Here is a 22,101-nt window from a genome sequence, read left to right on the forward strand (position 1 = left end):
TGTATAAGTCCTGCTAAGATTTGCTTTCCCAAAATGCAGCACCTCGCATTTATCTGAATTAAACTCCATCTGCCACTTCTCAGCCCATTGACCCATCTGGTCCAGATCCTGTTGTAATCTGAGGTAACCCTCTTCGCTGTTCACTACACCTCCAATTTTGGTGATATCTGCAAATTTACTAACTACATCTCTTCTGCTCACATCCAAATCATTTATATAAATGACGAAAAGTAGAGGACCCAGCACGGATCCATGTGGCACTCCACTGGTCGCAGGCCTCCAGTCTGAAAAACAACCCTCCACCACCACCCTCTGTCTTCTACCTTTGAGCCAGTTCTGTATCCAAATGGCTAGTTCTCCCTGTATTCCATGAGATCCAACGCTACTAATCAGTCTCCCTTGGGGAACCTTGTCGAACGCCTTACTGAAGTCCATATAGATCATATCTACTGCTCTGCCCTCATCAATCTTCTTTGTTACTTATTCAAAAAACTCAATCAAGTTTGTGAGACATGATTTCCCACGCACAAAGCCATGTTGACTATCCTGAATCAGTCCTTGCCTTTCCAAATACATGTACATCCTGTCCCTCAGGATTCCCTCCAACAAATTGCTCACCACCGAGGTCAGGCTCACCTGTAGTTCCCTGGCTTGTCTTTACCGCCCTTCCTAAACAGTGGCACTATGTTTGCCAACCTCCAGTCTTTTCCAATTCTTGGGTAACTACACACCTGACCTTCCAGTCAATTTCCCTGAAGCCCCAACTCACTACCTGACCCTCCTTGCCTCAACTACATCTCCCTGACTACCTCATCTGATGGGGTTGGTAGCAATATTCCCCCGATCCTCTTGACTAGTTGCTGATCTGATCTGACCACCTATCTATGTTTTTAAACCACCACTTAACACCCAAAGAGCCAATAAATTCCAACTTGTGCCCCCCAAAACTATTTGCCTCCTCACCTGAATCTTGACTTGCCCCCAGGACCACGACTGCCTGATCACTCAATGACCCCCCGATCTTATCCTCCCTCTGACTGCATCATCCATCTCAACCAACAACACCCCAATTGACCACTGCTCTGAACTGACCTACCTATCCTCTAACGTTGTCACCTACCTACCCATCCTCTAAACCTACAAGCCCATCCATCTCAGCTCCTGCCACTCTATGTATCTGCCTCCCTTCCAATTACTAACTCACCCAGAATACCCATGTCCCCACTTGCATCATGCATCCTAAGCACTTACCCACTTATTCATGAACATAACCAACCAACCATTCTAACTGTTCATTCTGTCATCCATTTAATAACATTCATAGAGGCCCATTACATTTATTCCACAGAGACTAGTACTAGAAAGCATAGTGTGTTTTATCTTCTCCCAGTGCTGCAGTGCTATGACAGAATGTCCCAAGGGATTGTGTTCTTCAACTTTCTTGATAAGCTGGTTCGAGAATCCAGTGAGAAATGCAAAACAGGTTGGAGGTAGAGAAAGGTTCTAATGGAGTAGCAATCTAACATCAAGTACTGCTTCAGAGAAGGTCCGGTCCATTAACATCAAGCTTTCATAGAATCACAGAAACCTAGAGGTCTATGGCAGAGAAGATCTACTTCAGCCCATCGTATCTGCACTGGTCAAAAACAGTCACCCAAATAAACTATTGTATTCCCATTTCCAGCACTGGGCATTGTATGATCTGGCATTGTAAGTGCATCTCTAAATCCTTTTTCAATGTGATGAGGGTTTTTGTGTCTACCACCCTGACAGGCAATGATTTCCAGATTCTCACCGGCCTCTGGGTGAATGAAGTTTTCCTCACATCCCTCTAAACCTTCTGGCCCTTACTTTCGAAAGGGAAATGTTTCTTCCTGTCTACTCTTTATCTGTGGCTGTCAATTTTAGATGTTTCAATCCTGTTCCTTCTCAAACTTCTCTGCTCCAAGGAAATCAACCCCAACCTGCACAATCTCTCTTCACTACTGAAACTCTCCAGCCCAGAAATAACCTGCTAAATCCTCTGCATCCTCTCCAGTGTTGTTACCTCCCTCCTATGATGTGGATTCCAGAACTGCACACTGGTACTTTGGCTGAGCATGACATCCCTGATTTTAAACTCTTTGCCTTGTCTAAGAAAGGCAAGAATACCATAAAGTTTCTCAACCACTTTATCCACTTGATACCTGAGGAGACCAGTATATGTGCAGCCAAATTCCCTGTGATTCTCAGTACTTCCCATGGTCCTACCAACCATCATGTATTACCCTGTCTTGTTAATTTTTCTTATTTTAGTTTCTTTTAATCCACTGGATCTTTCTTGAAATTACTTCCTTCAATAATCTCTGAATACCTGCTTCAAATCTTTTATAAAATTCACCGATGTTCTTTTCTCATCTGTCACTTTTCCTGTTTCCAATCTAATTGCCATACTCTTACTAATAATTGTCACCTTTTGACTTGATTGTTCTGTTGGTCTTTTGATCCGTGCTGCATCTAGAAGTGAATAATTCGGAGCTAGATGCTCAGAAAGCCCCTGGATTTTTGAAGATCTTCAGCATTGTCCTTTTCTTCAGGGAAATAAAGAGCCAGCAGAATTATCTATCTCTTCATTCCTAATTAACACAACCATAGGGAACAGTCATGAGCATTTGCGGGATGCTGGTAAGTCTGAAGAATCAATATTAATCCCAGGATCCTGACCACTTTATTTAATAAAATCAGAATCACCACAACTCATGAATTATCTTCATTCCCTCTGCATTACACATTCAATAATCTGTTGAAACCCAATGTTTGCTGTTGGCTTGAAAGTAAACAGCTTAAACTCCAGCATTCACAGTCAGACACAGGGCTTATATGACAGTATCAAATAGGACTGCCTGAGTATCGGTTAATCATTTCTGTAAGTTCCACTTTGAAAAGAAATAAGCTGAGGCTAAATAAGTGATGACAGCTTATCAAAGTCAGCATCAGTGTCAGACAAAGAGATCATCATCCTTTAAAGGAAGGAATCTTCTAACGGTCAACACAGATAAAAGTAAATTGAAAAAATGAAACAAAAGATCCATGCATATCTTGTAACACAGCAGCCAAAGGGAGCAATTAACCCAGCAATGCCAAAACGATGATATCACAATAGCTCAGTGATTGGCACTGCTGCCTCACAGTTGCAGGTACCCAGGTTCAATTCCCACCTTCGGTGACTGTGTGGAGTATGCACATTCTCCCCGTGTCTGTGTGGGTTTCCTCTGGGTGCTCTGGTTTCCTCCCATGGTCCAAAGATGTTTAGGTGGGTTGACTCATTCCAACTTGTGCAGGTTAGGTGGATTAACCATAGGAAATGCAGAGTCACACCATTAGGGAGAGGGGGATGGGTCTCGGTGGGATGGTATTCAGAGGGCTGGTGTAGACTTGATGGGCTGAATGGCTTGTTTAAGCACTGTACAGATTCTATATATGCTTGTGAATGTTTGGCATTATAAAGTCAATCTCATATAGAAAGATGTGAACACATTCATCTTCTGGAATGGCTTGTCTTCACTCTCCTGCACTGCTACTTCAATTGCGCAAAAGAATCAGAGGTTCTCAGGTTTGATGGGAGTATGGAATTTGCAACATAAACAGAGCAGCCATGATCATGTTGATTGACAAACCAAACTTGAACAGCCAAATGGGCTACTAAATTACAGGACTGTTTATCTGACTGTTTATCTGTATCAGCAGAAATTTCCACCAATTAAGTGTTGTGGAGAGTTAGTCCGTTGTCTTCAGTGCCCACCATATACTCTGTTCCTGAGCCACTAACTTTATCCCTCTTCCTAACAACTCTCTAAGACTAGACAGACTGCAAGATGCCTTACTTAACTCCAAGATAAGCTTCCAACTATCTATCACTAACATCAGTAATATTCAACACCGTAACAGTGCTTGATACTGCTTCTTCCTGAGCTGAAACCCTCATTTGTTGTACTTCTAGGCTTCTAAATTGGTGCTTGGTTAGCTCAGTTGGCTGGATGGTTGGTGAGTGTTGCCAATAATGTGGTTTAATTCTCGCAGCGGCTGAGGTTCCCATGAAAGACTCTCCTTCTCACACTTTACGTTTGCCTGAGATGTGGTGACCTTCTCATGAGAGAGTTGCATTTTGGTTTGGTAAGACTATGGTGACTTGACCTTTTATTCCTTAGTCACTGAAGGAGGAAAGGCAAGTACAATAAGCAGTTAATAAAACAAAAAAAGCACCCTATATGTTATTAATAGTGGCAGAGGTTAAAAGAGCAGGGAGGTTTTGCTGAACCTGTTTGAGAAACTATTTAGACCCTAGCTGGAGAATTGTGTATAGTTCTGGGCCTTACCCTTTAGGGAGAGTCTCAATGTATTAGAAAGAATGCAGAAGACATTAATGAGAGTGGTTTCAGGAAGTTGAAAAGTTAGATTGTGTTTCTTGGAAGGCGAGGAAGAGATTTGATTGAAGTTTTCAAAATGTTGAGAGATCTAGACAGAGGAGACAGGGAGAAACTATTCTTGCCCATAAGCAGATCAAAAATAGGATGCTGAAAATGTGTTGCTGGAAAAGCGCAGCAGGTCAGGCAGCATCCAAGGAACAGGAGAATCGACGTTTCGGGCATGAACCCTTCTTCAGAAAGGGCTCATGCCCGAAATGTCGATTCTCCTGCTCCTTGGATGCTGCCTGACCTGCTGCGCTTTTCCAGCAACACATTTTCAGCTCTGATCTCCAGATCTGCAGTCCTCACTTTCTCCTAAAAAATAGGAAGGCCCAGTGATTTGCAAAAGAAGCAAATGAGATGTGAATAGACTGGTTTGGAATGCAGTGCCTAGAGGTGTGTTGAAAAATGAGTCAATTGAGGCATGAGGTTGTCATTTAAGTAGAAATAAAACAAGGAAAAGGCAGGAGATACAAAAACATGACACTCATTTGCAGACTTGTGACAGACGTGATAGGCTGAATGGCCTCGTTCACTGTAACTATTCCCTGATTCTATGATTGCAACAACACTCCTGACTGGCCTCACAAATTGTATATTTTAGTAAGCGAGACATCAATAAAACCTTTGCTGTGTATGTCCTTATTCATAGTGAGTTCCAATCTCATTTTCATTCATCTGCATTAAACAACATCTCAATTTTAAAATTTCCATTGCTGTCTTTCAATTTGTGCACAGCCTCTGCCCTTCCTATTTTTGTAATCTCTCCAATCTTATAAACCTCACATATGCTCCTCAAATTCTAGTCTCTTAAACACCCTTGATTTTAATAGCTTCACCATGGAGTCTGTACCTTCAGCTGCCCATCAGTACTAACCTCTGAACCCTCGTCCTGAACTTTTAGCTCATTTTCTTCCTTTCAGTCAACCACTTTGGTCAAGTTTTATGACCATCTTCCCTAAAATCTCTTTATAATGACAAGGTGTCACATTTTGTTTTATAATCTCTTGAGAAACGGCCTATGACATTTTAATATGTTAAGGACACTATGTAAGTATAAATTATTGTTGCTGTAACTGCAGTCTTCTGCAGATCATCTCATCATCCCAACTTGTCCAATGAAAGCCATCTTTAAGATGAGATAAGGATATTAGTTAGAATTCTGTCCAAGATGACTTCTATTGTACAGGTCATTTGTCAATCGAGTAAGGATTTCACTTGACCACATGATAAGTTTGAAAGGCGACAACAATTCAGTCTCTTCCTGTTGTTCATGTATTAGGTATTTTGGTCACATATAAGGCATCACATTATCCTGTCCTTTTTGGAAGATGGACTGCACACCATTTCACTTAGAGAAGATGGAATTGTAAAGCAGCTGCTCAGCTTCACACAGACTTACACGAATAAATGCAATGCAGGCATCCAGTCAGATATATCTATCTTTTATCATTCATGTTAATATAAGTGCAGGGTGTTTTCCATATGATAAGTAAAATGCACTATTTAGCTGTCCGTAAGCTAATTGGCCACATGTATCTCTTGTTTGTTTTTAATTCTTTAACAAGATGTTGGCATTGTTGGTTGGTTCAGCATTTTATTGCCCTGTCCCCAATTGCCCCCAAGAATCATAGAATCCCTACAGTGTGGAAACAGGCCATTCAGCCTATTGAATCCACACTGACTCTCCAAAGAGCATCGCATCCAGACCCTAACCCTGCATTTCCCATGGCTAACCCACTTAGCCTGCACATCCCTGGACACTATGGACAATTTAGCATGACCAATCCACTCGAACCTGCACATCTTTAGACAGTGGGAAAAAACTGGAGCACCTGGAGGAAACCCACACAGACACTGGGAGAAGGTACAAACTCCACAGAGAGAGTCACCTGGTCCCTGGCTCTGTGAGGCAGCAGTGCTAACCACTGAGCCAGAATGCCACCCTAAAAGTAGTGGTGAGCTGCCTTCTTGAACCAATTCAGTCCACATACTGTATGATAGACCCTTAATGCTACGATGGAGGGAATTCCAGGAACTTTGACCCAGTGACACTGAAGGAACAGTGATATCTTTCCAAGTCAGGGTGGTGAGTAGCTTAGAGGGGAACTTGAAGGTGTTGGTGTTCCCATATGTCAGCTGCTCTTGTCCTTCTAGATGAAAGTGACAGTGGATTGGGAGAATTATTTGCTAGACTCTACAGCAACATACCTGGGTTTAGCAGATAGGACAACAATTAAAAGGAACCATGAGATATCATGTTGTTGCCATGTTGATCTAATGACATACAAAATAGGGAATTGTAAACTAAACTGCCAGCCTATCTTAAAGATATTGGGAATCGATACACATTATATATTATACATTAAATGTTTTTGCACATCAGCTTTCTTAATGTGTGCAATATATATTGGTGAGTGTTACATTCACAGAAATAGGTTCTTCAGCTGAATCAGTCCATGTTAGAAAATGTTCTTCACCCCAGCACCATCCTCCTCCCATTATATACCTTTCATCCTGATTACCCTTCAGTCTCTGACCTTAAATCAGTATGTCACTCCACCTTCATTTCAATCATTAATTCCAATAATGCATTCCAAAAGTTTCACAATCCATCTGGGTAAACTAAAGGTCTGCTATCTGTCCGAAATCTCTCCATTTGGTTTTTTGTGTGTGATCTTGAGCTCACTGTTCCCGAATCACTAAAAATATTCTGTTTCCAGTTAATCAATCAATTAATCACTTTAACACATCTCCATCCTGTTTTTATTCAATAAAACCTTCCCCAATTATTCAAGTCTTTCTTGATAACTTTTTTTTACATGCCAGGCAATACGTTACGGAATCTAACTGTACATTTACAGTTGTCATCCATCATTCCATCATTGTTTTACATTCTTATAGTCTTAAAAAAAAATTGGGTATTCCATTTGTTTTCTTTTGGCGCATTTCAATTGATTTAGTCTATTCTGACTCTTTTCTGAAGCTGAACTCTAGTCCCTTGCTTTTTCCACATCACCCAGCCTTCCTCCATTCCAAGAATAATTATTACTTTCGTTAACAAAAAACGTATTAGCCATTCCACCTTCTTATCAAGAGACTTCGTTGCATCCTTTAGTCCTCAGCACTATTTTGGAATGATGTACATATTTACACATCATTTCTTCTTGCATTATATTAAAATTCTTGATTTGTGTGAGTGAAACAGAAGGAATATTCGATCAAACTATCCATTTTAGCTAACTTGAGAAGTTATCCTTGACTCATATGTCTCATTCCACCAAACCAATTTTGCATCTAGTGTTTAATATTGCTCAATCCCTTATTCAATATTTCTTATAATCTTCCCTGATAGTCACCAATGTGGTATTAGTCAAAGATTTTCTAAAAGTCCATGTACACAATATCCACTGCATATCATCCAAACACCCATCTGTCACCTCCTCAAAAATTACCTTTTCAGGAAGGTTCTTGCTTTCTGAGATCCATAAAGGTCATCTCTAAATATTTTTCCAGGTCCAATTATTTAGCAATTTCATGTTTTCTTTGAAAGATTCGAATATTTCTCTGACCTAGCCATTAAACAAACCATTTTGTATTTGCCTTGGTTAGCACTGTTACTTCTTGTTAATGGATGACGTCAGATGTTAGCTCAACACGTTGGCAGTTATGCCCACTACTAGAATGCAACACTGTCCAGGTAAGGGCTTGTGGAATTAGTTTGTTCAGCAAGTTCTCTAAGCTTGTTCAGCTAAGCAATTGTACTATCATGGCAAATAATACACTGGGACATTCAGCAAACACCTGCTGGCTGTACTATCAGGTATTCTACCCAAAGAAGTTGTTTTTTGTACTTTACTTTCCAATAAATCTTTCCACACTATAACTTGGTGTTGTGAGATTTTTAACTTTGTTATCAAGAGGAATTTCACAGAGTAATTCCTCATTGTTTCTGAACCAGTGTCCAATGTAGTTCCAAATGTTAGGAAAAAGATTGTACCTTTGATTGTTAATCCTTTTTAACTGGAATCTAATTTCTGTCATCATATAAGAATTTAATGAGAACAAATCTTTTCCAAGCCAAATCAGTTAAAAAAAAAACAAAATGTTTCAGCTACTGTGTGCACTTTTCAATTTCTTTCTTGAAGTTTTATGGAAAAATGCATTATTATTGCAATCTGATATCCCATCTGTTTCCTTCAAGTTAGTTATGTACAAATCCTTCTTTTCAACTTTGTCATTTCTGTGATATTGATGAAGGATTTGTGTTTTAGTCAGAAATTCACTGCATTCAAGTTTCTGGTTAATATTTCATAGAATCCCTACAGTGTTGGAGCATGCCATTCAGCACCTCAAACTCCAGATTAACCCTCTGAAGAACATCCCACCCAGATGCACTGTGTCCCTGCATTTCCCATCGCCAATCCAACTAACTTACTCATCATCAGACTGTGGGCAGAAACTGGAGTACTTTGAGGAAACTCACACAGACACAGGGAAAATGTACAAATGCCACACAGACAGTCACCCACAGGTGGAATCAAACCCAGGTGCCTGGTGCTGTGAGGGAGTAGTGTTAACCACTGAGCCACCATGCCATCTCAAGTTAATAGCTGCCCTGAATGACAACAGAAAAAGGCAACAATGGATCATTGGTCTGTCCTTTTATACTACCAGTTAACTTTCCTCCTTCAGAGAATCTCACCCCAGCTCCTGAAGAATCCGTTCTTCCTTTGGCTTTACTCGGTCATGTCATAACCCCCGCTGCCTTTAAAGAAATTAAAGCTTACACGCCCAGGAAATGAACTTTTCCAAGCATTAAATACTTTATGAAACTGGCATGTTTGTCACTGATTTTATTAACTCTGTTTCACTGTCACACTTTATTTCAGAACTCATTCAGTTTTGAAATTGCTTAAAAATCATTACAACTAATCAATTTAATGTTTGAATATTAAATTGTTTTGGAAGCAAAGCCCAGTCTCTTCATACAGGAGCTGTCAGTTATCCCTCTCAAGATTTCACTTTCCTCCTTCAGGGGTTTGTTGCCAGTATTTTTGTGTTTTAGTTCATTTTAAAGAATCGTAGGTTTATAATAAGTAATTGTCAGGAGTTTTCTTTAAAGTTGTTACTCATTTGTTGCTAGTTTTCTGGTTTGGAGCTGATGTAAATGGCAATGTATTTGCACTTGACAAATTAGTACAGCAGGCATTTCTACTGCTGTCATTCAATGCATCAAATTAAAAGCTGTTCACTTTGGAATGATAATTTTCTGACAAGTGTTGAAGCTATTAGGTTGATGAATGTTGTTGAGTTCTTTTTTTCATCTTTAGTTTTGCTATTGTACACAGGTGTTTGAGTACAGATCTCAAATGACAGCAAAACATTCTGTGATTTAAAAAAAATCGGTGGCTCAGTGATTGGCATTGCTGCCTCACAGTACCAGGGACCCAGGTTGAATCCCCCCCTTGGGTGACTGTCTGCGTGGAGTTTGCACATTCTCCCCGTGTCTGCGTGGGTTTCTTCCAGGTACTCTGATTTCCTCCCACAGTCCAAAAATGTGCAGGTCAGGTGAATTGACCATGTTAAATTGCCCATGGTATTAGGTGGTAAAAACAATGACTGCAGATGCTGGAAACCAGATTCTGGATCAGTGGTGCTGGAAGAGCACAGCAATTCAGGCAGCATTCGACGAGCAGCAAAATTGACGTTTCGGGCAAAAGCCCTTCATCAGGAATAAAGGCAGAGAGGGTGTATTAGGTGTATTTGTCAGGGGTAAATAGAGGATAGGAGATTACGTCTGGGGGATTAACTTGAAGGAGGATCGGTGTGAGGAAGAAGGGCCTGTTTCCATACTGCAGGGAATCTAATCTAACAGATAAGAAGGATATATGAGAAACACAGACAGGAGTAAAGTGGAAGTTATGTGACACCAGGTTATAGTCCAACAAATTTATTTAAAATCACAAGCTTTCAGTACACTGCTTCTTTGATATGAAGACACTGTATGTGGTACGTACTGACTTTCCTGGTTTGTGACTTCACCTGTCGAAGGAGCAAAGCTCTGAAAGCTTGTGATTTCAGATAAATCTGCTAGACTGTAACTTGGTGTGATGTGACTTCTGAGTTTGTCCACCACAGCCCAACACTAGGCTATTGGGCCCATCAAATGTGCTCTGCTATTCCAGAAGATCATGGCTAATCTTCTTTTTCATCTCGACCTTCTTGTACCATCCCCAAATCCCCGTGGTTTCTTTGTGGTCCAAAAGTCTATCCAGCACAGTCTTGAAATTACTCACCCAGAGTAGTTTGGTTAGCTCACTTGGTTGGATGGCTGGTTTACCATACAAAGTTAATACCAACAGCATGGGTTCAATTATTGCATTGGCTGAGGTGAACATAAAGGTATGTGCTTCTCTCCCTGATCTGAGACATGGTGACACTCAGGTTGAACCACCTTCAGTCATTTCTTGCTAATGAGAGAGCAGCTATATAGCTGGTAGAACAATGGTAACTTTATCTCTACAGCCAAGTTGAAATATTTTCTCTTGTCCATTCATTTGAATAAAATAATTTGGCACAAGATCATAAACAAATATGTTACCTAAATTATATTTAATGTCACAGTATATGGAAAATGATTATGCAATTACTCTTATATTTTTGGCAATTCAGGTACTCAATTGATGAGAATACTGACCAGGAGAGATATTTCACGATTGATGAGATTGATGGAACAATTGCGACCAATGATGTCCTGGACAGAGAAGATATTTCTCAGTACAACATCTCTGTTGTAGCCAGAAAAGTCAGTAAGTACCACATACAGTCAGACACGAGTGAGTAAACAACATAAAAACACATTGCATGGAAAATGTGGACAATACAGCATGGTATGGATATGCTGGTGTTGGACTGGGGTGGATAAGGTCAGAGTGACACAAAACCAGGTTATAGTCCAACAGAGTTATTTTGTAACTGCACATCATACTGTGTGGATCCACCCTTCAAATAAAGCAATTTTCTTTTACAATGACTACTTGTTTTATATTAATGTTGGATAAGAAAACATTAGCTAATTTTTCCACATGGGCAATGGGACACAAATTACACTAAAAATCGTGTCAGTTTTTTGTTAGGGAATTTTTTGCTCATGATATTCCTCAAACTTATATGCATATTAGCAAACATAAAATGTTTCTTGAACTCTTGCAATCAGGATTTTGTTTTAAAAAAATGCGGTTAACTTTTCTTATGGTAAGAACCTATTGACTACTGGGAGTTTGAATCATGTACAAAGTGATGAACAGTGATGTCAGGGACAGGTAAGAGTATTACCAGTTGCTGATTGATGCTTTTGTCTGTATGTTTATAAATAAATTGAGCTAGGTCTTTAATTGTAACATTATTTTAAATGACATTCACAACAAATAGGTTGATCACATCTCCAGCATCTATGTCTTGTGTAGATTATGATTAACATTGTCAGAAAGCAGCAGCTGTATCTTTTGATATTTCCAAGAAAAGCCATGATGTGGAGGTGCGGGTGTGCACTGGAGAACGACAAAGTCAGAAGTCACATGACACCAGATTATAGTCCAACAGGTATATTTGAAATCACAAGCTTTCGAAGCACTGGTCCTTCATTAGGAGAACCTGACAAAGGAGCAGTGCTCTGAAAGCTTGTGATTTCAAATAGACCTGGTGGACCATAACCTAGTGTCATGTGACTTCTGACTTTTTTCAATAAAGAACATTGCAGAATCTACTTTGAAGGGATGAGGTGGACATGGAATATAAAGAGCTACGGAAGTAACTGGCACAGAGAGTGTTTTGGAAGCTTTGGTCTCCTTATTTAAGGAAGGAGTATGTGCGTTGGAGATAGTTCAGAATATGTTTACTAACTTGATACTTGGAATGAGTGGGTTGTCTTATGAAGAAAGGTGGGACACACTAGGCTTGTTTCCATGGAGATAGATGATCAAGGCATAATTTGATTGGAGTACATAAGATCCTGATTGGTCTTGCCAATGTGGATATGGAAATAATATGAACAGAGGAGCTGAATCTTTCCAGAATTAGGAGAAAAGGTTTAAAAGTTAGAGATCACCATCTCAGGGCAGTAATCATCCAGTGCAGCCAAATTTCACAGCACTGTCATCTAAGAGATTATTGGTTCCTCATTAATATGAGCTGTCCCCAAGTTACAAATGCATTCCATTCTTGAGTACGTTTGTAAGTCAATTTGAACACAGATCAGAAATCAATACTTAGAACTAAGTTTATTGTCGCACGTACTCAAGTAAAAGTACATGGCGCCATCTTAGGTACAAGTACCTAAGTACAAATCTTAGATACTAAAATAGCATTGATACAAATCGAGAAATAAAGAGAAAAGCTAAAAGTTCTACCTGACAGTTCTTCATCGTACAAATTAGGAAAATAAAGAAATAGGGTGAAAAGATAAATAATACAGTAAATATAAGATAGCTATTCATAAGTGCGAGCAAACATTTACATGTCAGATCTTTAAATAAATATTTATACACCCGCCTCATGGATTGCAATGGTGTTCATAAGTCAGGTGTTAGCAAGGGGCAAAAGCTTGTTTGTGGTAATTACTTCCCCAACGTGGCACTGGTGTCAGGCTTCAACTTGTGAAGTTGGTGCTTTTCTGATACTTGTTTGCCTACAAAAAAGACACAATGGGATTGAATCTCATCACACCCATCCACCGCCCCCCCACCCATCCTGATTTATATCTTTACAAATTGGATAACACGGGCTGCTCAATAGTATCTGTTAATGCTATTTAATTAGCTTGGATTTGAGTCTTGCACATATCCTGTATGTTCCACTTGTAAATAGATTTAAAGAAGGTTGCTTTAAGAATTGATATATTACTGCTTTAATATTTAAATGAGGATCTTGGAATATGAGACTCCGCCAGACATTTGGGTCACTTAATTTTGATTAATTATATCCTTGAAGCATTAGTCACAGCATTTGTTGTGCTAACTGAATAGCATTCTCATTTAATTAGAGCACCAGGCAATAAAAGGAATCATATAACTCAGCTAAATTAAATAAAATTGCTAATTCCATCAAAAGAAAATAATTTATGCAAATTGTGCTGAAAGTATATATATTTTTAACTAACCACTTATGAGAAATTGTGAGAAGTATACCATGCGTGTTTCCTGGGGGGTGGGGAAGGGAATGAATGACAAAAGAACAAGCTGATCCAAGGAAATCATCTCTGACTTCCTTTCATGTTCATAATTAGTCAAAGCGGCTCCTGTTGAGGTATCCAAAATCACTTCACAAAGTGTGTGTGTGTGTGTGTGTGTGTGTGTGTGTGTGGGGGGGGGGGAAGCAGGGGGTGGAGGNNNNGGGGTGGAGGTGGAGGGAGGGGGGTGGCTGTGCGAGTATGTGTTTTTAAGGAAAAATATACCCAGCTATATCTCCTCAGCCCCCTGTGTTTCTTCAATGGCTACTCAAAAGGCTTGTGTTGTCTGAGCACAGTGACTCAGTCCCATTACTTTGAACAGTTTAAAGTGCCCTTTTATACCTCCTTTCCTAAAAGCTTTCAATATTTTTCTTACGGCAGATGTTATGCGAACTGATGTATAGTTTACAGCTTTTGGTCTCCTTTCATTGTTGAATACAGGAATTACATTTGTTATTTTCCAAAATAAGAACGCTGTCGAGTAACACAGCAGCTAGGTGCTTAGCACCATTGCCTCACCGCGCCAGGGATCAGGTTCAATTCCACCTTCAAGAGACTGTCTGAGTTTGCACGTTTTCCCTGTGTCTGCATAGGTTTCCTCCCACAGTCCAAAGATGAGCAGGTTAGGTGGATTTGCCATGGGAAATGCAGGATTATAGGGATAGAGTGGAGGCTGGGTGGAATGTTCTTCTGATGGACTGAATGGCCTCTTTCCATGGTGCAGTGGTTCTATGATTCCCCGAATCATGGGAACTTTAGGAAATTAAAATCAACTACTTCACCAGCCATTTCTTTTACTGTACTGGGATAAAGTCCATCAAGGCCTAAGAACTTGTCAGCCAAAGTTCCAACATCATGCTTCTCTGGTGATTGTAATTTTCTCGGCATCTTCCTTCCCTTCCATTTCTGATTTTGGAGCTACTTTTGGGATATGATCTTTAATGAAGATACATGCATTTTGCATGTTCGATTCATCTATTATCTCAGATTCACTTTACATGGGATCAACACTCACCTCTTTTAACTTTTATTTTTAAAACATACACGTAGAAAATCTTGCCGTCTGTTTTTATACTTTTAAATAGCTTTCTAATTTTTCTCTCATTATCAATATTTTTATTTATTTTAAATGAATGCTTAGGCGGTGATGCCCGCTTCAAATTTCACATTAAATATAGAGTCATAGAGGTACACAGTATAGAAAAAGGCCTTTCGTCCCACCATGCCCATGCCAGCCAATAAACAGCAACTACTGTAATCTCGCTTACTTGTACTTGGTTCATAGCCTACTCAGCCTTGGCATTGTAAGTGCTCATGATAGTAAATGTACAAAAAGTCCAGTCACAACTCGGAGACCTGTCAAGGGGTGATAGGAGAAAGTGAGGACTGCAGATGGTGGAGAGTCAGAGTCAAAAAATGTGGCGCTGGAAAAGCACAGCAGGTCAGGCAATGTCAGAGGAGCAGGAGAGTCAATGTTTTAGGCATAACCCCTTCATCAGGAATGGAGGAAAGGGAAGGGAGCTAAGAGATAACTTAAAAAGTGAGTGATAGGCGTCAATATCCAGGGAATGTGGTTTTCCTTGGGACCAAAGCTAATGCCTTTGATCTTTCTAATGTTCAATTGGAATTCCAATATTTCATTGTAGTTAGTAAAAGAAGTGGCTAGTGAAGTAGTTGATAAGTTGGTTTAAATTGTGTAAAGTTCCCTCAATTCGGGGAAGGTTCTGTTATGTTAGAAAATCACAAAAGTAATTTCTGTGTTCCAAAAATGAAAAAAGACAGCGAGCTGGAAACTATATGTCAGTTCCCAATCTGTCTGTAAGTCATAATGAAAGGAGGTATAATAAGACATTTAAAAATGTTCAAGGTAATGCGACAGAGTTACCATATTACAAAACATTTCAAGGTTTTGCAAAAGAGAAATCATGTTCTCCAATGATTGAGTTCTTTGAGGAGCCTGGATGTTGTCCAGGTCTTGCTACACATGTGCATGGACTACTTCAATATCTGAGGATCAGCGAGTCTCACCGTTTATGATCGAGAGAAGATCATTGATGGAGCAGCTGTAGATGATGAGTTCTAGACACTAGACTGAGGAACTTCTGCAATGCTCTCTGGGGACTGAGATAAAGAACAAAGAAAATTTACAGCACAGGAACAGGCCTTTCTGCCCATCAAGCCTGAGCCGATCCAAATCTACGGTCTAAACCTGCCAACCAATTCCGAAACATCTGTATCCCTCTGCTCCCCACCTACTCATGCATCTGTCCAGATGTATCTTAAGTGAATCTACCGTGCCTGTCTCTACCAACTCTGCTGGCAACACATTCCAGGCACCCACTACTCTCTGTGTAAAGTACTTGCCACGTGTATTCCCCTTAAACTTTTCACCTCTCACCTTGAAAGCGTGACCTCTCACTATTGAATCCTTCACCCTGGGAAAAAGCTTTATCTCTATCTACCATGTCCAAACCCTTTATGATTTTGTAGACCTCAATCAGCTCCCCCGTCAATCTCCTTTTTCAGAATGAAAACAATCCTAACCTACTCAACCTCTCTTCAGAGCTAGCACCTTCCATACCAGGCAACATCCTTGTAAACATTCTCTGCACCCCATCAAAAGCGTCCACATCTTTTTGGTAATGTGGCAACCAGAACTGTACACAGTATTCTAAATGTGGCCGAACCAATGTCTTACACAATTTTAACATGACTTGCCAGCTCTTATACTCAATACCCCGTCCGATGAAGGCAAACATACTAATATGCCTTCTTGACCACTCTATCCACCTGTGCAGCAACCTTCAGGGTACAACGGACCTGCACTCCCAGATCTCTCTGCCCATCAACTTTTCCCAAGGCTCTTCCATTCATTGTATAATTCGCTCTAGAATTAGACTTTCCTAAATGCATCACCTCATATTTGTCTGAATTGAACTCCACCTGTTACCTATCTGCCCAACTCTCCAGTCTATCTATATCCTCCTGTATTCTTTGACAGTCCCTTATGCTTTCTGCAATCTTTGTGTCATCTGCAAACTTGCTGATCATACCAACAGTGCCATCTTCCAGATCATTTATATATTTCACAAACAACAGTAGCCCCAGCACTGACCCCTGTGGAACACCACTGGTCACCTTTCTCCATTTCAAGAAATTCCCTTCAACTACTACCCTCTGTGTCCTGTTGCTCAACCAGTTCTTTATCCACCTAGCTAGAACACCCTGTACACCATGTGACTTCACTTTTTCTATTTAGTTTACCATGGGGAATCTTACCAAACACCTTACTAAAGTCCATGTATATGACATCAACAGTCCTTCCTTCATCTATCAACTTTGTCACTTCCTTGAAGCCGGTGTTATTTTCTGTGTCTGTATATTGTGAAGGAGCAAAAATGGCTTTTATTAGAGTGATATGTACCTCTTGTCAGATGTGGGAGTTTAAAGAGGGTTTAAGGGTTACTGTGGATGTGATGGATGGCAGTCATAGGAAGGGGGTAAAGTCTCAGATACAGTCGCAGAGATGGGTTAACTCCAGGAAGGGTAAGAGAGGTAAGCACTTAGGGCAGGAGTCTTTTGTGGAAATACCCATTTCAAACAGGTATGCTGTTTTGAAAAATATAGGGGGTGATGGATACTCAGGGGAACGTAGCACGAACAGCCAACTTTCTGGTATTGAGACTGGCTCTAATGCAACAAGGGGTACATCGGGTTTCAAGAGATCAATTGTGTTACGGGATTCTGTAGTCCGAGGTACAGACAGACATTTCTGTGGCCAGCGGCGAAAAATCAGAATGGTGTGTTGCTGCCCTGGTACCAGGACTAAGGATGTCTCAGAAAGGGTGCAGAATGTTCTCACGGGAGAGAAGGACCAGCAAGAGGTCATTGTCCACATTGGAACCAATGACGTAGGAAAGGAAAAGGTTGAGATTCTGAAGGGAGATTACAGAGAGTTAGGCAGGAATTTAAAAAGGAAGTCCTCAAGAGTAATAATATCCGGATTACTCCTGGTGCTACAAGCTAATGAGGGCTGGAATAGGAGGATAGAGCAGATGAATGCATGGCTGAGGAGCTGGTGTATGGGAGAAGGATTCACATTTTTGGATCATTGGAATCAGTTTTGGGGTAGAAGTGACCTGAACAAGAAGGAGGGATTGCACCTAAAGTGGACCTAATACACAGGTAGAGCTGCTCGGGAGGATTTAAACTAGTAAAGTAGGGGGGAGGGCGCGGGAAATAGTGAGGAAAAAGGTCAATCTGAGACTGGTACAGTTGAGAACAGAAGCAAGTCAAACAGTCAGGGCAGGCAGGGACAAAGTAGGACTAATAAATTAAACTGCATTTATTTCAATGCAAGGGGCCTAACAGGAAAGGCAGATGAACTCAGGGCATGGTTAGGAACATGGGACTGGGCTTTCATAGCAATCACAGAGACATGGCTCAGGGATGGGCAGGACTGGCAGCTTAATGTTCCAGGATATAAATGCTACAGGAAGGATAGATAGGGAGGCAAGAGAGGAGGGAAATGGCATTTTTGATAAGGAATAGCATTACAGCTGTGCTGAGGGAGGATATTCCTGGAAATACATCCAGGGAAGTTATTTGGGTGAAACTGAGAAATAAGAAAGGGCTGATCACCTTATTGGGATTGTATTATAGACCTCCAAATAGTCAGATGGAAATTGAGAAACTAACTTGTAAGTCTCAGCTATCTGTAAGAATAATAGGGTAGTTATGGTAGGGGATTTTGACTTTCCCAACATAGACTGGGACTGCCAGTCTAGACTGGGTCTAGATGGAGAGGAATTTGTTAATTGTGCACAAGAAAACTTTCTGATTCAGTATGAGGATGTATGTAATAGAGAAAGTACAAAATTTGACCTACTCTTGGGAAATAAGACAGGGCAGGTTACTGAGGTGTCAGTGGAGGAGCACTTTGGGACCAGCGACCACAGTTCTATTAGATTTAAAATATTGATGGAAAAGGATAGACCAGATCTAAAAGTTGAAGTTCTAAACTGGAGCAAGGCCAATTATGATGGTATAGGCAAGAACTTTCAAAAGCTGATTGGGGGCAAATGTTCCCAGATAAAGGGATGGCTGGAAAATGGGAAGCCTTCAGAAATGAGATAACAAAAATCCAGAGAAAGTATATTCCTGTTAGGGTGAAAGGAAAGGCTGGTAGGTATAGGGAATACTGGATGACTAAAGAAACTGAGGGTTTGGTTAAGAAAAGGAAGGAAGCATATGTAAGGTATCAACAGGATAGATCGAGTGAATCCTTAGAAGAGTATAAAGGCAGTAGGGGTATACTTAAGAGGAAAATCAGGAGGGCAAAAAGGGGACATGAGATAGCTTTGGCAAATAGAATTAAGGGGAATCCAAAGGCTTTTTACAAATACATTAAGGACAAAAGGGTAACTAGGGAAAGAATAGGGCCCCTCAAAGATCAGCAAGGCTATCTTTGTGTGGAGCTGCAGAAAATGGGGGAGATACTAAATGAATGTTTTGCACCAGTATTTACTGTGGAAAAGGATATAGAAGGGAAATAGATGGTGACACTTTGCAAAATTTCCATTTTACAGAAGAGCAAGTGCTGGATGTCTTGAAATGCAAAACGGTGGATAAATCCCCAGGATCTGATCAGGTGTACTCTAGAACTCTGTGGGAAACTAGGGAAGTGATTGCTGGGCCTCTTGTTGAGATACTTGTATCATCAATAGTCACAGGTGAGGTGCCAGAACACTGGGGGTTGACTAACGTGTTTAAGAAGAGTGGTAAGGACAAGCAAGGGCACTATAGACCAGTGAGCCTGACATCGGTGACGGGCAAGTTGTTGGAAGGAATGCTGAGGGACAGGATATACATGTATTTGAAAAGGCAAAGACTGATTCGGGGTAGTCAACATGGCTTTGTGCGTGGGAAATCATGTCTCACAAACTTGATTGAGTTTTTTGAAGAAGTAATAAAGAGGATTGATGAGAGCAGAGAGGTAGATGTGACCTATATGGACTTCAGTAAGATGTTCGACAAGGTTCCCCATGGGAGACTGATTAGCAAGGTTAGATCTCACGGAATGTAGGGAGAACTAGACATTTTACAGAACTGGCTCAAATGTAGAAGATACAAGGTGATGATGGAGGGTTGTTTTTCAGACTGGAGGCCTGTGACCAGTGGAGTGTCACAAGGATTGGTGCTGCATATTGCAGCTGTACAGGACATTGGTTAGGCCACTGTTGGAATATTGTGTGCAATTCTGGTCTCCTTCCTATCAGAAAGATGTTGTGAATCTTGAAAAGGTTCAGAAAAGATTTACAAGGATGTTTCCAGGGTTGGAGGATTTGAGCTATAGGGAGAGCTGAACAGGCTGGGGCTATTTTCCCTGGAGCTTCGGAGGCTGAGGGGTGACCTTATAGAGGTTTACAAAATTATGAGGGGCATGGATAAGGTAAATAGACAAAGTCTTTTCCCTGGTCGGGGAATCCAGAACTAGAGGGCATAGGTGTATGGTGAGAGGTGAAAGATATAAAAGAGACCTAAGGGGCAACTTTTTCACACAGAGGGTGGTACGTGTTTGGAATGAGCTGCCAGAGGAAATGGTGGAGGCTGGTACAATTGCAACATTTAAGAGGCATTTGGATGGGTATATGAATAGGAAGGGTTTGGAAGGATATGGGCCAGCTGCTGGCAGGTGGGACTAGATTGGGTTGTGATATCTGGTCAGCATGGATGGGTTGGACTGAAGGGTCTGTTTCCGTGCTGTATATCTCTATGACTCTGTGACTCTTCAATATCCGTCAGGGCCCCAGCTATTTCCTCTCTAGTGCCCCTTAGCAACCTGGGATAGATCCCATCCAGTCCTGTGGATTTGTCCACCTTAATAACCTCTAGCCTTCCCAACACATCTTCCATACTTATGTCAACGTGATCCAGACTAACCAAACTTCTATCTCTAATCTCAAGATTCATCATGTTCCTCTCCTCAGTGAACACTGATGCAAAGTAATCATTCAGAATCTCACCCATTCTCTCAGGTTCGGCACACAGCCTTCCTTCATTATCCTTTAGTGGACCAATCCTTTCTCTAGTTACCCGCTTGCTTCTTACATAAAAGTAAAATGCTTTGGGATTCTCCTTAATTCTAATCACTCAAGCTGTTTCATGACCCCTTTTAGCCCGCTTGATTCCTCATTTAAGGGTGGTCCTACTCTTCCGAAATTCCTCCAGTGCCCATTCTGTTCTTAGTTGCCTGAACCTTATGTATGGTTCCCTGTTCCTCTTGGCTTATCGTATGATTTCTCCTGTCATCCATGGTTCATGAATCTTGCCTTTCCCATCCTTTGCCTTCACCGGGACATGCCTATCCTGCACAATCTTTAACCTATCTTTGAAAGCCTCCCACATATCAAATGTAGACTTCCTTCAAATAGCTGTGACCAATCCACATTTCCCAGCTCCTGCCTAATTTTGATAAAATTGGCCTTGGCCCAGTTTAGTACTCTTCCCATAGGACCACTCTCATCTTTGTCTATGGGTATTCTAAAACTTACAGAATTATGGTCACTGTTCCCAAAGAAATCCCCCACCGCAACTTCTACCACCTGTCCTGGCTCATTCCCCAATACCAGGTCCAATATGGCTCCTTCCCTCGTCCGACTATTGACAAACAGATGATTGACGTCCAGCAGCCTGGACCATCTTCTTTTGTACCAGGTATAGTTCCAATCAATGGAGAGTTCTCCCCTGATTTCCATTTACCAAAACTCTATGGTAATACATTTGGTCAGTGTCTCCTTGATGTCATGGCAATTTACTCTCACTTCATAACTGGAATACAGCTCTTTTTGTCCATGTTTTGACCAAAACTTTAATAAAGCCAAGAGTTGAAAGGCTCTGGCAGAAACCAAACTGCGAATCAGTGAGTGGGGTATGGCTGAGCAGGTGTTGTTGATTGTGCTGTTGATGACACCCTCCATCACATTGCTGATGTCCGAGAGTGAAGCCACTAACTAGCTGGGTTGGATTTGTTCTGTGATTTGTGAACAGGACACCCCTTGGCAACCTTTGACATTGTCAGGTGGATGCTAGTACAGATGCTGCACTGACCTCTCACTCACTGACCCTCGCTCTCAGACCGTTTCACTCAATTACCCTCACTCAATATCCCTCTCACTCACTGACCCTATCACACAGTGACCCTCACTCACTGACCCACTCACTCACTCACTGATCCACACAGTGACCCTTACTCACTGACCCACTCACTCACTCACTGACCCACTCAGTGACCCTCACTCACTGACCCTCACACTCATCTTCTCACAGATCCTCTCACTCACTGACCTCTCACTCTTGGACCCTCTCACTCAATGTGACACTCATTCACTGATTCTCTCACTCACTGACCATCTCATTCAGTGACCC

At 41.1% G+C, this 22,101-nt stretch overlaps 1 protein-coding gene across 7 annotated transcripts in view; it reads left to right on the plus strand.

Moving 5' to 3' along the window:
• LOC122564562 (cadherin-12-like) overlaps positions 1 to 22,101 on the plus strand; it is a 584,392-nt gene that overhangs the window by 477,020 nt on the left and 85,271 nt on the right. For all 7 annotated transcript variants that reach the window (XM_043719639.1, XM_043719638.1, XM_043719640.1 and 4 more), the window contains one exon: positions 11,121 to 11,257. In XM_043719639.1, coding sequence (XP_043575574.1) covers positions 11,121 to 11,257 — 137 coding nt within the window. The remainder of the gene's footprint in view (positions 1 to 11,120; positions 11,258 to 22,101) is intronic.

Source organism: Chiloscyllium plagiosum, chromosome 29 (genome assembly GCF_004010195.1).
Source record: "Chiloscyllium plagiosum isolate BGI_BamShark_2017 chromosome 29, ASM401019v2, whole genome shotgun sequence".
Lineage (NCBI taxonomy): Eukaryota > Metazoa > Chordata > Chondrichthyes > Orectolobiformes > Hemiscylliidae > Chiloscyllium > Chiloscyllium plagiosum.